Below are 16,928 nucleotides of genomic sequence, written 5' to 3'. Positions count from 1 at the left end.
TTGTTAAATTTCTTAACAGTTAAAAATTCTAGTGAGGGACTGGTTAGATTCCCTCATAGGCAGACAGAGAAGGGGCAGCGGGGCCATGCTACATTAATAAAGGCGACAAACTTCCGAAGGCTAGCTTCTTTCTCACCTTTGCTCAGAGACAAAACAAAACAAACCTGGCAGCCTAAAACAAGAGCCTGGTGGCCTTTTCCCGCCTATCCTTAGGCCCCCTGCTGACGGACTTGCTTAACAAATTCATGAGGCCAGATCAGAACATGCAGTTGTGGGCCAGTAAGCCATCCTTTCCTTCAAACTGACAAACCCTAGGTTAGGGGAGGAAGGCTCCTCAGGAAAAAACAGAAGACAAAAGCCAGACCTTGAGAGAGGATTTTCAGCTTCAGGATCCCCTCCTCTCTGTTTTTCGTAGGGTCTTTCCCTCCGTGTTTCTGCTCCAACCCTGTGTTTTCCTCACTACCCCTCCCCAACAAAAGCCTTTCTTCAAAGGTGATTCAAGCTGCTGTGTTTGAGATTTCTCCTTTTCTGCCTGTCAGGCTTGAGATTTTTCCTGCCTTTTAGTTCTGTAACTGGCATAGAAAACAAACCCCATCAAGGCCCTTAGATGGTAAGTAACACTGGTCTGTAACAGAGGTACAGATGTTATTGCATTAGTAACTAAACTCTTAACTAAATGGATAGACTACATTGTTGGCATTTTATTTTAGTACTTTTAATGATGTATTTTAAAATGCCACATACATTTCTCTTGAGAGATGTATTGGATGGAGGTGTAGAGAAAGAGAAATTGTGCTCCCTCTCCCAGGAGAAGAGAGAGAGAGGAAAGTAAGAAGCAGGGGTTCTTTTATCCCGGGTCCCTGGTGGCAGCCAGTAATGACATCACAGGTTCCTAAGCAACCTAGCAGTGGACTAGTGCATCAAGACGTGTGAACTAACATTCCTCCCTGTTCCTCTAATTAAATAAAAAAGAAAAGCTAGGAAGGAATGGTGAGGGAGGAAGGGAGGATGTTAGACTGCTTCTCACACAAGAGAATTTAAAGCATAAAAATGAAGGTTCATTGGATGCAGCTCTTGGCTGCAAGGAGATGAGAGAGAGAGAGAGAGAGAGAGAGAGAGAGAGAGACAACAAAATGTCTGGATTACATGGTGAGGAGGAGGGGAAGTTTCTGCCCTGGAAAGTTCAGGATAGAGGACAGGGTTTGCCAGCCATGTCCAGCAGCAGATAGGGACTAAGGAATGCTAGAACATGGAGCTGCTTGTCCCAGGCCCAAAGGACACTGTTACTTATACTTCTAACTCCCTTCCAACCCTCATTCCACCCTAATCCCTTTCCACCCCTCAACATTAGGTAGGAGAGAAAGAAGGGTGGAAAGGGGGAATATACCTCTAAAGACAGTTTCCTATTGATTAGGGTTGTCAGTTTCCTAAGAGCAAGTCCGATCTTGTCAAGACATCTCCAACTTCTTCTTGCTGTTGTCAAACCATGGACGACAGCAACCGGGAGTAGCAGAGGGAGCAGCCTTCTCTTCAGAGAGCCCTGGCCCCTCTCCGGGCTCTAGCAGTTATGCCCTCTCAAGAATTCCAAATGTAACTATCTGCAGCTGGCAAAAATCATGCCGGAGGTACACCATAATCACCTGCTGTGAGGCAGCCTCTCATCCCACACCTGGGATTAGAACGAAATCATAGTCACATAACTGGGTTTTTAAACAAGCCAGAACTCTCCCTACACCACATTTCACCTAAAAAGAAAAGTACAGCCAAGGACGTAGCTGAACTGAGAGTGCTTAGCTCTTCCAAAGGACCTCGATTTCACCCTCAGCACCCCAGAGGTGGGAAAAACTGTAGGCAAGGGCACAGGGAAAGCACAAAACTAAATCACTTTGCAGGTAGAAAGGTTTGTTGGGGTGTGTCTCTGGGAGTATTGGAACAGCCAATGGCAGAATGAGCCTTACCAGTTTTGAAGGGACAGGTAGCAGCTGGATGAGGCATGTGAGCCAGAGCAGCCTGGGAGTTAGGGCAGGGCAGAGCGGCAAGGGAGCCCTAGAAGGGGACTTTGATCATTTGTAGGTTTGTTTGGGTTAATCAGGAACTAGATGACCAATGAAGGGGGGGTGAATGAAAAAGAAGTAATTGATTTTCCTGTCAAGTAAAATGCATGCCCTTCATAGGATTTCTAAGGAATGCTGCATTTATGTGTTTTTCCACTAGCAATCGTATGTCAGATGTTCGGGATTACATGGGACTAGTGATGGAAGAAGAGAGGAAGAATTTAGGCTTCTCAGCGGCAGGGGTATCAGCCTCTGCAGGACGAAACCCGAAGCCCTTTTTACAGAGCCTCTTTTTTGTTACACAAAAGGCACCTTTAGCAAGTCAGTTATCTGATAGAGTTGTCTTGAAAGACTCATCACCTTAAGCAAATCTCAACAATATGAGAATTCCTAGTTTGCCCATTGGGTGTGCATGCGTGTCTTGTGACTAAGTTAAGCAAAGGTTCTGAGAATCCTTCAAAAAAACAAACCATTAAAAATCTCAGATAACAATCACTGACAAAAGGCCTGACTAGTTACTCTAAAATGTTAGAATACAGGAGCTAAACAGTACATGAGAAAATAGTTGTATATGTATATAAAAATATATACACGTTACTATTGTATTAGAATATATATCAAATTATATTATGTATTTTGTAATACATTACTATATATTATAGTATGAAAAATAAGCAGATTTACATAATGAGCCTGACCGACTTTTTAACAGGATTCATTTTCTTAATGAGACAGAACAAGTCTGAGTTTTCTGTTCCTCAGAAAAAGAAACTTCAGTTACAGGAAAAAACCAAACCAAACCAAACCAAAACAAAACAAAAAAACCTGCAGAAATGGGTTTGGCTGAGACATTTGGCCTAGGGAGATAAGGTTGTTTAGCTACCCGCTTGAGAGACCCCCTAATGCATGATCAGAGTCACATAGCCTACAGAGCACAGGCCAAGCTCTGATGGTAGTCAAGTTGCCCTGATAGGTACCTACAATTTTGGGGCGGTTTGAACCACTCTACAGAGGCCCCAACCCCTAATCAAGCTCTAGCCAATCCTCAATACCCTCATACCCTTGCTTTTGGCCTTCGACATCAAAATAAAGATGACGTAACTGTCCCTGAAATTCCCCTAGTTGACTTTAAATAGAGCCTGAGTGCCCACCTTGGGGTAGGCATTCTGCCTGGCCAGTGATCCCTGCATGCTGAACTTCTGCAGAATAAATGCCTTTTATTGTTTGCACGCTACTTGAGTTTGGGGTCATTCTTTTAGCATATTCTGGATCCTAACAATAACTATTCTGATTTTCTAATAAGAGAAAGAAAACACATTTACTGTTACTTTTGGTTTTTCAAGACGGAGTATCTCTGTGTATTGACAAGTGACTATATTACCCTAAGGAAAAAAAAATAGGACCAGTTTTTAAAGGTCTTAAGAAGGTAGTATTTGTAAAATAATAGCAGGTCTTTGTGTAAATTGTAATTACATTTAATATGTAATTTCCTATTAAATTACAATAACATTTAAGTTTTTATAAAAAAATGAAAAACGAATAAAAGATTGTAAGTCAAAGCATCTTTTCTTAGACAAGCTCATTTCTATGTGTAAAAAATTAATACATTTTTCACAAATTCACAGTAATTACTTTAAACAAATACATGACAGAATTATAGAAAACAAACATAATTGGAAAGTACAATTGTACAACAGGACCTATAGCGTCACAGGTTACTTGAAATAAAGTTATTTCAGTGGAAAGAAAGAAAGAAAGAAAGAAAGAAAGAAAGAAAGAAAAGAAAAGAAAAGAAAAGAAAGAAGTCATTATGTGTTCCTTTTAGTTCCTTTAGTGTCCATTAGTATGTAGTTGTTAAATCTCATGAGGAATCTCAGGAAACTACTACCATACTCCTGATCTTTGTTCCTCATTTCCGGTTTTTTCAAAAAACATGAAATCCTGAATAAAAAAAAAAAGAAAAGAAACGCGTTTCAACAACAACCACAGAGACAAAGCAAAGTTACAAAAACCAAGCACCACTGGAACAATGCGAAACTGTAGTTCTGTAAGCTCCCCCTCCCCCTTCCCATCCTGATAGCACTGAGTTAAACACTTCCCCCCTCCCCTGTTCTCTACCAGTCTGATTGGATCCTTTACAAATTCTCTGGATACCACTTCTTTTTTATACCCACACCTTCAAATCTTTCCATCTCGCTTCCTGAAATTTTGCTAGTCCTTTCTAGTAACTTAATGTTACTAGTGACAGAGTTCCAGATTCAGCTTTCCACTTGGGGCTGATGGAGCCTTCTCAGTCAGAAAACTTTACAGGTGAAGTTTGCTGGCCCTGGGTCAGGAATTTTCTTCTGAAGGGGCTTACTGTTCCTCCTGAATGGTTTGCCCTATGAAAGTCTAGCTAGAAATTTCCTCTTTGGTTTCTATCCAATCTTATAGACTTTAATTCTTTGATCTCTTATTTCCTTTTCCCATTCTCTCCCATTTGCTCTTCCCTTGGCTTGAACAATAATAGTGTTGCTTCTTTTCAACACAACTGTCACACGATCACCAGGACTGATACTTGAAAATTTGGTTTACCAACAGTTCTACCTAATTTTGAATGAGCAAGTTAACTAAATTCTTTTTTATTTGCTTGTTTGTTTGTTTTGAGACAGGGTTTCTCTGTGTATCTTTGGCTATCCTTCACTCACTTTTGTAGACCAGGCTGGCCTCAAACTCACGGAGATCCACTTGCCTCTGACTCCCCAAGTGCTGGGATTACAGGCATGCACCACTGAACCCTGCAACTAATTCTAAATGATCTACTCTATGCCCTAAAAAGCTGCCAACTTCCCCAAAGCACCAATTTATTGTCTGACAATCACTCCAAGCCCTAAGACTTTCTTTGACTTATGCATGTTTACAGTCTTCTCAATAAACTGTCCTAGATTGTGTCCACAGTGTCATGTTAAATGAAATTTCAGACCAAGTTGAACTGTAAATACTAGCATAAAAACCTAGTCATTTCATAAGGCATTTTGGAGCACCAAATGACTTCAGAATGACACTATACAAGAGCCACTGACAAAGAAAGAACATTAGCAGGAACAGACTTACTATGAGGAAACAGGCTCCAAGCATTACAGCTTTCATCTTCACATCAAGATCAAGAGGGAACTGGATCCCAAAGTTATCTGCATCTGTGAAGGCCTCTTTCACCAAACCAGACCACTGCTTGGAAATTTTGCCAACTACAGATTCTTCATCTAGGGATTTGAGCTGGGTAGCAATAAAGTAAAATAAAGTCATAAGCATTCCGAAAACTGAATGGCAAACATATTTTCAAAACTGCAATTCAATGAAACACATATTTGCAGTAAATTATATAGTGATATGCATCAACAGATTTAAGTAAGTAGGTCCCTACAACTATTTATTGTGTACTAACAAAAAACTAACATTTTGTTCCTGCTAGTATAAAAAATATAAATTCTTACACTCAATGCAAATTTAATAGAAAAAAAATTTTTTTAATGTTTCACTGATACACTGTCTAGAGCACTGTCTAGGAAAGATAATAAATGCAACCACTTTTCAAATTCTGCTTCAAGAAGTGTAACTTATTGTAGGAAGACAGTTGCTAAGTGTTGCAGAAGCTCATTGTCAACCATGGGATAGTGGGCAGTGGAGGGCTGATGAAATGCAAAAGCCCAGAAAGAGCTAATGATCAGCTAGTGAGTGGAAAGAACCAACAAGAAGCTCCATGAGAGGCTGCCTGGGTAGAGATGGGGTAGGACTTGATAATTAGTGGAGTATAAAGAACACAAGAAGAAAGGCATGTGAGGTCAGACTTCCAATGTAAAAAGATTCTGATTTGGGGGCTCTGTGGCAGGAAAGCCCAGGGCGCTGTTATACAACAGAACAGATGGACCCCAAGCTAAAGCCACTCCATAGAGGGCACATGGATGCTCACTGAAGTAGGAACACATAGGCTTGCACGCCGTGAGAAGGAGACATGCACTTTCCACACCTGCCAAGGGCACCAAAGGTGGGAACAGCTCCCTTTAGAGCCCTTGCCCCAGACAGGATCCACCAAGTGGACATGGACATTAGAGGTATTCACACTGTGACATGGCTGGAGGAGGAGTGCACCTCTATCCTGAGCCAACTCCCAGGCTATTGCTCAGACAGTAGTAATTGCATTCCACGCACAGGGTAGGCCTAGTGCACTTTGCATTTTGTCACGCGTCTAATTTTATGACAGGGTGTGACAGAAGACTTGGGTGTTCACTATGGCTTGGCCTAGATGTGAGCCGATGGAAGGTCAAAGTGAAGGTTTACATGAGCTGTCATCGATGCACGGAAACTCAGCTGACCTAAAGGCCATCATGTGAACCCAGGGCTGTCTGTTTGAAGCCATGAACCATTAAAGTTGTGTCAGATATGATGCTGTGATAAGCTGGTCCAAAACAGACCCTGTTTTGTAATATCTTAGTATTTTACGTGCAATAGCTGCCATTCAAGCACTTATAGATAGTCATAAAGGGACACGTGAGCCGAGACTGATAGAGGACTGAAGATGACACAAACAGTACTGAGTGAAGGGCCAAGTGGCTTTCCACTCATCCATTCCCTCTGCAGTGTTTACTGTATAAATCAGGAAAACTAAAATGTTCTTAGAAAAGACATTTGTAAAGCAGAAAAATATGATAATACTCTATGATGAAAGTATGGGACAAGTTGTCTCCTTCACAAGATCTTATTCTCTATTAATCCTTCCCTTGATGAAAGAATTGAACAGACCCAGGCAATGAAATAAAGGTGGCAAAGATCATGTGGCAGCTTTAGGCCACAGAGGAAAGGGTGCTTGATCACTGCAGTAAGAGAGCACACGAGCAGGCTTCTTGACTGACACTTAGGATGCTATGTGTAGGACCTTGTTGAGTGGATGCGGGAAGATGACTCACATCCAAGCAGAATGGAGCACAGCCTGGGGTTAGTTTTCACACTATTAGAAAAAGGATGAAATTTACAAATCATAGAGTATTCTTTATGGAACCTTCTATTGCATATTTTCAAGCCACTGTTTACTATAGGGTAATGGAGCCTGTGAAAAGTAAGAGCTTGAAAAGGTAAGACTTTTGCCATTAGTAAGGTATGATCATCAGTGTTTGGATCCCCACCATCCATGTGAAAAGATAAGTAAATGCCTGTGTTCTATTTCTTGTAGGGAAAGTAGACACTGGGTCTAAAAACCGAAAGCACACACTTTCCCCAGGATAGCTGGAGCTCGTAATGCAGAACAAGGGGTGCAGAAGAAAGGAACCAGGAAGCCCCCTTCTGTGGCTTGGTAAACGCTTCTATTTGAAATGTGCAATACAAAGTATAAACAAACACACGTTAGTCTGTTTATGTGTGTATAATACGACTGCAGGGATTTATGTATGTGCATGTCAGCATACGCTGTGTGGAAGCCAAGTCATTAGACATACTGGTTTATTGCTCTCCACTGTGTTTTTGAGACAGGGTCTCTCACTGGATGATGCAGCAAGGCTGCAAGCCTCAGACAACCTTTTGTCCCCATCTTCCCAGTACTGAACTGGGCATTTGCTGCTATGCCATGCTTTTTACATAGATGCTGGAGATCCAAATACAGATTATTTTACCTGGAGAGCAAGCACTTTATCAACCGAGCTATCTCCTCAGTAAAATATACAAAGGTTTTAAACTTTCTTTCCTTTTTTTCCACCCTTACTACAGACCTCTGCTTTTTATCTACACTGAATGTTATTCAGAGTAATGGTTAATCATTCATCAGATGAGCACACATGGGTTCACAATGTTTAGGTAATACAATAGTAACATCCTATATTCTTTTTATGTCAGGAAAACACATTGTGATGCTTCTTACCTCAAAGTCAATGTCGAAGCAGCAGCTACACACAATACATGGACCAACAACTTTTAGAATATCCTGCCTTTTCTCATTTTGGAGAGTGAACTTTGGCAGACACGGGTGCCAGGTCTGAGTCACATAACCAACTGGCACACCAGGAGGAGCTTGGATCTCTATCTACAAAAGCAAGAGTGCACATTGAATGTAAGCATAGCCATACAGTCCAGGCTTAATGCGTGCTGGAAAACTCTTGTGGAACTTCTTCTCAAGCTGCTATGGGAACTCCACACTGACCTCCTGCAGGCAGCAGGGGAAGCAACAGCTATTGCATCTCAGGGGTCTCTCCAGAGTCATGACTTCTCGGCCCAGGTTATCCAGGATCCTCATGGTGAAAGGTCTGGCTGCTCCGCAGCAGTTTCGAGTGCAACAGTCAGTATCTTCCACAGCAAAGTAAACTCTCTGCCCGAGGCTGTTCTTGATTTCGTATTTGTTATTCGTCTCAAAGCCAATTAAGGCTGAAAATATACAGGGAAATCACATTCACTAGTTTGATAGGAATAATGACTCTCTCCTAAGATAGTAGTGGGTTGCTGTGCATGACATTACAAGCAGCAGCAGGAGAGGGGAGGCAAGCAGTGCCGAGATGAGCTGGACGCAGAAAATGGCAGAGGGAAAGGAGGAAGACTAGTCAGGTAGGAAGCAATGAAGTACATACGGGAGACCTTGAAAGAATAGAAGCTGAATCTCTACCCCCATGGACTCTGGCACAAGAGGGCCTTCAGTGTCTGGGGGCGGGGGCGGTGCAGGGCTGAGCAGGAAGGTGGACCTAGATGTAGACAGGAGGCTCTTAGCAGCCCTATCTTCAAATCACAGCCTACAAATGCTATGACATCATGGGCCGACAGCACAGTGCTTAGTCCTGTCACCCAGTTTCAAATGCTGGGTCTCGTCACATTGGCTTTGACATTGGGATCTTTTATTTTGGTTCAGCCAGGAAAGACAGAATAAATGTCCTTCCTTGGGCTATGGACATTTATGCTGGGATCATGGTTCATCAGAAGACTGTCAAAATCAGGGGTAATTATTTAAAATTTGTAGAAACTCAAAGTACCCCATGCTATCTACATGCAAGGAATTCTGGTAATCTGGAGATGTTCTCTGTCCTGATGAACTCAGTGAAGTACCTTTGGTGGGGCTGAGACAGTCTCTGAGTTCAACATTCATGAGAAGTTCTTTTCTTTCAACACTGCCACTCAAATCATTTTTAGAAGATAATTGTTTGTTGGTCTCCTGCCCCCCACCCCCACCCCACTGCCAGAAATTGTGGCCATTGGTCCCTGAAGACAAAAGGAACCAAACACTCTTTTTCAGTGTTTACTTCTTTTTAAAATTAAGGCTGTGCTTGATTTTCTTACTGCCAGAAATTGTGGCCATTGGTTCCTGAAGACAAAAGGGACCAAACACTCTTGGATCTCTATCTACAAAAGCAAGAGTACACGTTGAATGTAAGCATAGCCATACAGTCCAGGCTTAATGCGTGCTGGAAAACTCTTGCTTTCAAGGCATGAGGTGGAGCAGGGACTCTGAGGACCATGAGCACTCGTAATGATCTGGGACCAGCTGCAGGGAGGCAGATCAACTTTATTCCAGGGGTGAGGATAATATACAGAACTTTGAGGAGGAGGTAGAGAAATCCAGAGTGGCCAAAGGTCATTGGCTGAGGGGCTAGGGTACTGAGATGCCTCATTTACAAAGGGGGGAATCGCAGGTGCTTCCTGAATAGGCTCTACTGGAAGAAAGAGAGTTGAACCTGTGATTTCCCTAATGACTATGTGACATTCCTCAGGTGAGGGTATGGGGCCAGGGATCACCCCAAGGGAGTGAAGAGGAAGTCTTGCTGACAAAGGGAGTCGGCCATTTTGCACCAAGCTCAGGGCTTTTCATTAGCAGCAGAGTTTCCAGACAATCATTATCCAATCTACTGCTGTTTTAGGTGGTTTTTGTTTTTTGTTTTGTTTCGTTTTTTTTGAGATGGGGTCTGTGTAGCCTTGGCTGTCCTGGCTGAACTCACTTTGTATACCAGGTTGGCCTCAAACTCACAGCAATTCACCAGCCTCTGCCTCCTGGAGTGCTGGGATTACAGGAATGGGCAGGGCTCCTGTTTTACCATCTTAACCTCAAAAATCTTGACTCTCTAATTTTCCTTGTGATTACTGAAAAAAAAAAATAAAGAAAACTGAAACCACCCAAACAATTTTATGTTTATATCTTTCTTGCACATTTAGATTTGAATACAGCAAACTCAGTAACCAGTGATGTACACTCAAAATGTAAAACCTGAGTAATTTCATTATTTTTGTGTTATACATAATATAAAAAACTAAATAAAAAATTCATTTTGTAAAGAAATAAGAAAATCAAGGACAGCCTTGATTTTAAAAAGAAGTAAACACTGAAAAAGAGTGTACTTTAGAATAACTTATATTTCGTGACTTACAGATGCAGTCCACAGTATCTTAAACCATATAAACGTAAGAAAAACTGTATTAAAGGGTTGCAGCATTAGGACAGTTGAGAACCACTGCAAGAGAGACAGCTGTGATCGCCTGGCTGAACCTTCCACCAGAGAGTGCTGTAGGAGAGACAAGTGACAGGCCTGTTTTTGTATGATCTGCTTCTATTTCTACAAGTACTGATACAAACCTTCCAGAAGTTCAACTTGCTGATGAACCAGAATCTGATCAATCTGTTAAAGAAAAAAAAAAAAAAAGAATGTGCTTGAAATTATCAATGTCTCATATTTGTATTGTTTTTTTTTATATAAAAGATAATATTCAAAAAATTGCAAAACATTTGTGGAAATTATTTACTACAAGATAGCATTTTGGCCAAATTGATTTACAACAAGCAACATTCTTTCTAAAAGAAAAGTTTTTCAAGGAATATTCATGGGTGACTGATGTCATCATTTGTAGTACAGCTACACACACACACACACATATATATATATATATATATATATTTTTTTTTTTTTTTTCTGGTTTGTAAAGGACCCTAATTTCATAAAAATCTATCTTGAAGTCATTTCATGGTCAGATAATTGCTAAAATTTTCTCCGTTCTATGCTTTTGAATGCCCTGTGGAAAATTAAGTTCACACAGAGTATCCACCGAGATGCCCCATTGACTGGGAACTGGGTGGTTATCACAGGCTATTTGTTTACGTGTTTATCGACTGAACATATTAACTGCTACTAATCCACCTAATTTCCTTCATCAAATAAATGCTAAAAGTCATACTCCTGTAATTCATGATCATGTAGTGAAGCATATTCTTGGCCTATTTATTTGTAGGATTTAAAAACTCCATCATTCAAAGGTTACAAGCAACAGCATAAATAAGAGCTTTATTGGTGTTAAAAATATAAGTCATTGGGCTGGAGAGATGGCTCGGAGGGTAAGAGCACTGGCTGCTCTTCCAGAGGTCATGAGTTCAATTCCCAGCAACCACACGATGGCTCACAACCATCTATAATGAGATCTGGTGCCCTCTACTGGCCTGCAGGTATACATGCAGGCAGAACATTGTATACATAATAAATAAATAAATCTTAAAAAAAAAAAAGTAATATTATGAGGGCATGAATTGGGGTCAACATGAAAAAACACTGAGTTTAGTACCAAAGTCCAGATTAGAAGGCCAGGACCACTACCATGTAAAGGGTATATAATTTTTTGTACAATATTTTTTTTCTTCTAAGAAACATAATTATAACATATGTATTTCAGAGATTTTTCTACAATGATTAAATAATACAGGAACTGATTAGGAAACTGAATTGAAAATGGTGCTTAATAACTATTGTCTAGGTAAACCCAAAATTACGGAATACACAATTACTTTGGACATTAATATTTTTCTTAAAAAGTGAATCTGTTCTATAAAAGTTAGAAGTATCTGCTAGTAGAAAACTTTTTCCTACTAAAAAAAAATTATTTATTTATTTTTTGTCTATATGCCACCTTAAAAACCTGAAGCATATATTTGTTTGTTTGGATTTTTTTTTTTTTTTTCATGAGCAGTTCATGCATTTACACTTGCCTGAGTTAAGTATTCCAGCCCAGGTGGGCAGTTCAATGGAGGAGGTGGTGCCGGCATCCATGGGGTCCCTCCAGGCCCACCTGGATGGTTATATTCGGGCTGATTTTGGACAGGAAAGCCACTTGGGCCAGCACCTGCATAACCTCCTGGCGGGACTGGGTAGCCAGCTTGTGGTCCTGGGTAGGGAGCTTGGGGCCCTGGGTAGGGAGCTTGGAACCCTGGGTAGGGACCCTGGGGCCCTGGGTAGGGACCCTGGGGCCCTTGGTAGCCACCCTGAGGTGTGGGATAGCCATTCTGTCCTGGGGGTCCTGAAATAAAAGCAAGTGAAATAGATCATAATTGCACAGAAAAACCAGTTCACTAAAAGTACTCCAATTATCTACCAACTGAATTTTCATATCAGAAACCCTATAGATACAGGACCTACGTCATGGTGCAACTTTTTATCTGTCAGAAATTGTGTTCTAATGACTGAGAATGGAAAATAAAATAAGCTCAGTCCTATAGCCATGACATAAACCTTCTGGCATTCGGGGCTAGAACACCCCAAGTGAAGGCTCTAAGCTAGGGTTTCAAGGACCCAAAGCACCCTGAATAGAAAACATAATTCTAGTGTTTCAGAAAGCACATATCTACACACACACACCCGGAAAGGAGTTTTCTCTCTCTCCCTGGCAGACAACTAGGGAATACATGGACTATTGTTTATCTGCTTGAGTTGGGGAGACGGATGGTGCTGTGATCCCCTGGCTGGAATCCAAGGCTGTTACTAAACATGACCCAGGAAGAACAACAGGTTCCAGGAAAGAAAGAATTGCTTAACCTAAATATCCCATGCCACTGCTGAGAATTTCCTAGTATAAATTAAATATATAAATGATATCCTAATACATAATTAAAGACAAATCGTTCTTTCTGGTACTCTCCAGACACTTGTCTGCCAAGAGACAAGTGTAATGCAGTGTATTCCTCTGCACTTACGCACATTGAAAAAAAAATAACAGATCTCATCTCCATTTTCTTAAGGTTTTACATTTAAATCTCACAATTTAGCACCATATGAGCTTTAGAAAATTTAGGTGATTAACCAAGCAATGTAAAAATTGTGAGACAAATTCTTTTCCCATTAGCATCATCATTTTATTTATGTGTATGGGATTTCTGCCTGCATACACGTGCACCAGGTGCATGCATGTTGCCTGTGGCACTCAGAGGAAGGCATCAGATCCCTGAGGCTGGACATACAGACCATTGTGAGACAACATTTGGGCACCGGGAATCAAACCCAGGTCCCCCGCAAGGGCAACAAACACTTTTAACCACTAAGCCAACTCTTCAGCTCCATGGAAATGCTTAAATGATTAACAGCTAGAGAACAGGAGGGAATTAATGCATGTATGTTTCATATTTTCTATGAAGGAATGATTACAATGAGCTTCCCAAGTCTACAGAGTATTTGCTACATAGAAACAGAACATATTTTATTGATATAATATATTGATATGTTTATCAACATAATATATTGATACTGTGCAATGAGCATCAATGTTTCACACTGAAAGAGTAAAGTTTAATACTTAGAATCCACAATGGATAAATAGAAGACTTCTGACAAATTCATGCCTCATTCAAAACAAGGCTTAGAAAAATGACTATGCCTCACAAAGAACTTTAATTGCCCTCATAATTTCTGTCATAGCAAAGGGTCATTAAAGATAAATATATGGCAGGTTCTTGTGTAGAATTCAGGGGTACAGGAAGGAAAACTGTCTCATGAGGCTTACAGTCAGCTTTTGGTACATTAACAAACAAAAATGTGCACTGATGTGAAGGGTAAAATCAATGGGCAAGATGGTGGCAAAGAAGGTGGTTACTTCATATAGATTACTTTATGCTGATACCTAAGCCATAAGAAAGGAAGTGCTCAGTGTGAAGGCCTGATGAGAGGTGACTGAGGAGGAATGAAAGAGTATGTCAAACCCCTCACAATGAGAAAATAGGGGGAGACAAGTTTACCCACTCTAACTATGACATGAACTGAACCATTTTCCCTCTGCCTTACATTTTATAACTTGCTGGAAATTTACCCAACACCAGTTCTTTACGAACTCAGAGCAGAGATTTTCAAGCCTTGTCTTCAGAGTGGAAGTACCTGGTAAATGTTCCTGAGCTCCCAGGTTTGCTAGTATCCTGTTCCTGATACATTTAAATCACTCTTAAGTGAAGTCATGGTTGATAATTACAAGTTAGAGCCTTGGCCCTTAGTCGGATCATATTCCTTAATATATTACAAACATCTGGATAAGGACCCACAGAGCAGTTTCTAGGACATTCTGTTTGCTCAGCCAAAAAAAAAAAAAAAAAAAAAAAAATCAAACCAGAATGCATACACCCTTCTATGCAATCAGTACATACTAATCCCCAAGCTGTTTTTTTGTTTGTTTGTTTGTTTGTTTGTTTGTTTTCAGATATGGATAACCTGCTATTGGAAAATCTGAGTAAACCATGTACCTGGGCATTTGCAAAGATCGAATAATCCTGACAACTGCATTTGCTAGATGAAAATCTTTCAATTACTTTATGCAATGGTTCAAATTAAGACATATAATGATAGGATTCATCAACTTTTCTGAGACATGAACACCAAGAATCATCATAATTACAGCATGAAAGGTTTTTTCTTTTTCTTTTTTTTTTTTTTTTTTTTAGTAGTGGGGATTGAACTTATGTTCTCACCCATGCAAGGTAAGCATTCTACAAATTTGCTTCATGTAAGCCTCATCTGTGTTTTTCATATTTGCTTCATGTAAGCCTCATCTGTGTTTTTCACATTTCAAGCTAAATGTCTGGCCCGCCTTGAACTCACCACCTTCTTGCTTCAGCTTGCTATGCTTCTGGGATTACAGAGCTGCACCTCTAGGCTTGGTTAAGAAAAAAGCTGTCTATAATATGTGTCACAAAGTGAAAACAAGAACCCTAGATAGCTTCCAGTGGTAAGCAGTCTCCTCATTTGTCTGTTACTTTACAATGACTTCCCAGTCCTACATGACTCAAAAACACTCAGGGAAAACTTGCCTAGCTCTCAAGACATGTTCACAGTCTTCACGACAGATGAGCAGTTGACAAAACTGACTCTTTTTTTTTTTTTAATTTTATTTTTCTTTTTAGTTACATTTTGTTAACTCTGTGTCCCAGCTGTATCCCGCTCCCTCATTCCCTCCCCAACCCCACACTCCCTCCCTGGTCTCCTCCCTGCCCCTTTCCAAGTCCCCTGATAGGGGAGGACCTCCTCCCCTTTCATCTGACCCTGTTTTATCAGGTATCTTCAGGGCTGGCTGCAAAGTCCTCCTCTGTGGCCTAACAGACTGCTCCTCCCCTGGGGTGGGGGTCAAACAGCCTGCCCTTGAGATCCTATTAGAAATAGTCCGTGTTCCCCTTACTTTGGAAAACTACTTGGTTACTGAGCTACCACAGGCCACATCCGAGCAGAAGTTCTAGGTTATATCCATAGATGGTCCTTGGTTGAGTGTCAGTCTCAGAAAAGACCCTGTGCCCAGATATATTTGGTCCTTGTAGAGCTCCTATCCTTTCCATATCATACTAACTTCCCTTCTTTCATATGATTCCCTGCACAAAACTGACTCTTAATGATGTGTTCTAAGCGAAACATGGTTGCTCAATATAAACATACTCCAGATGTCACAGGTCTCCTTTGCAACCCTTCCTGCCCTCTATTAAAAAAGCAAACAAACAAACAAAAAAAAAAAAACCAAAAAACAAACAAACAAATAAAAAAAACTCATGGAAAACACATGGAACAAAAAAAAATCAAAAAAGTTAAACTGTCAAAATTCCTTTAACGTAATTTCTTGAAGAAGAATTAGTAAAATAAAGACACCTGTGCCCCCACTCTTTTTTCTTTCTCTCCCTTCCAAATGTCAACCGATGTGTTATTTTTTCCTTCTGCAACAAGGAATTTTACCTTGGTATGCTGCTGGTGGATACTGAGGGCCATATCCAGCTGGCAAATGTGTTCCTTGGTAAGGAGCCTCAGGTTGCATGCCTGTAATTCAGAGAGAGAAAGTATATGTCAGCTTAAATGAGATGTGCATCGGGAAGACGAGGACACAGTACCCAGATAATGTGTGATGCTGAAAGGAAGCAGGCAAAGTAGATTCAACACATGAGTGCTGCCTGTAAAAAAGCTGACATGAAAGACTCTTGTTTTAAACATACTGTGAAAATTGATTCATACAGTTCAAAGAATGACATGTGTTTTATGGTTTGGAAATTTAGCATGAGTATCTTAGAAAAATCATAGACCTATCAGATAACTATCACTTGAGAATATTTTATTTTACTTTTATGTATACATAAAGACACATATATACTTTTATGTGCACTTACTCATATACACATTTTATTTCTCATTAGGCACAAACGTACCTATATGAATATAATAATCAAAAAAGTGATTGTGTCACAGTAGTGAAATGAATTTTTCTAAGCTAAATGAACTGCTAGCATGTAAAATAGCTCGAGTCTACACAAAATAATATTCCAATGACTTTAATTTTTTTGATTGACACAAAAGCTTGATTGTTTGATTGTTTTGATTGATACAAAAGTCATTAAGAAAACTAAGTGAGCTGGGCACAGTGGCACATGCCTGTAATCCCAGCAATCAAGGAGGCAGAGACAGGAGGATATCTGTGAGTTTGGGGCCAGCCTGGTTTACAAAGTGAGTCCAGGACAGCCAGGGCTACACAGAGAAACCCTGTCAGAAAAGAGAGAAAGAAAACAAGAAAGAAAAAAAGAGAGAAAGAGAGAGAGAGAGAGAGAGAGAGAGAGAGAAAGAAAGAAAGAAAGAAAGAAAGAAAGAAAGAAAGAAAGAAAGAAAG

General features: G+C 40.4%; 1 protein-coding gene across 5 annotated transcripts in view; it reads right to left on the bottom strand.

Annotated features, from left to right (window-relative positions):
- Nucleotides 1–3,516: 3,516 nt before the first annotated feature.
- LOC129693029 (phospholipid scramblase 1) overlaps nt 3,517–16,928 on the bottom strand; it is a 19,599-nt gene continuing 6,187 nt past the window's right edge. For 3 of the 5 annotated variants that reach the window (XM_055629577.1, XM_055629579.1, XM_055629578.1), the window contains exons 2-8: nt 16,010–16,090; nt 12,028–12,335; nt 10,630–10,672; nt 8,221–8,441; nt 7,942–8,103; nt 5,148–5,309; nt 3,517–3,995 (exon numbers count right to left, since the gene is read on the bottom strand). In XM_055629577.1, coding sequence (XP_055485552.1) covers nt 3,939–3,995; nt 5,148–5,309; nt 7,942–8,103; nt 8,221–8,441; nt 10,630–10,672; nt 12,028–12,335; nt 16,010–16,088 — 1,032 coding nt within the window. In that variant the 5' untranslated portion in view covers nt 16,089–16,090 and the 3' untranslated portion in view covers nt 3,517–3,938. The remainder of the gene's footprint in view (nt 3,996–5,147; nt 5,310–7,941; nt 8,104–8,220; nt 8,442–10,629; nt 10,673–12,027; nt 12,336–16,009; nt 16,091–16,928) is intronic. The other 2 variants (XM_055629580.1, XM_055629581.1) reach the window with 1 other exon arrangement.

This window comes from Psammomys obesus, unplaced genomic scaffold (genome assembly GCF_907164565.1).
Source record: "Psammomys obesus unplaced genomic scaffold, mPsaObe1.curated_primary_1811, whole genome shotgun sequence".
Taxonomy (NCBI): Eukaryota; Metazoa; Chordata; class Mammalia; order Rodentia; family Muridae; genus Psammomys; species Psammomys obesus.
The sequence above is the reverse complement of the archived record's forward strand: the minus strand, read 5'-3'. Positions and strand labels throughout refer to the sequence as shown.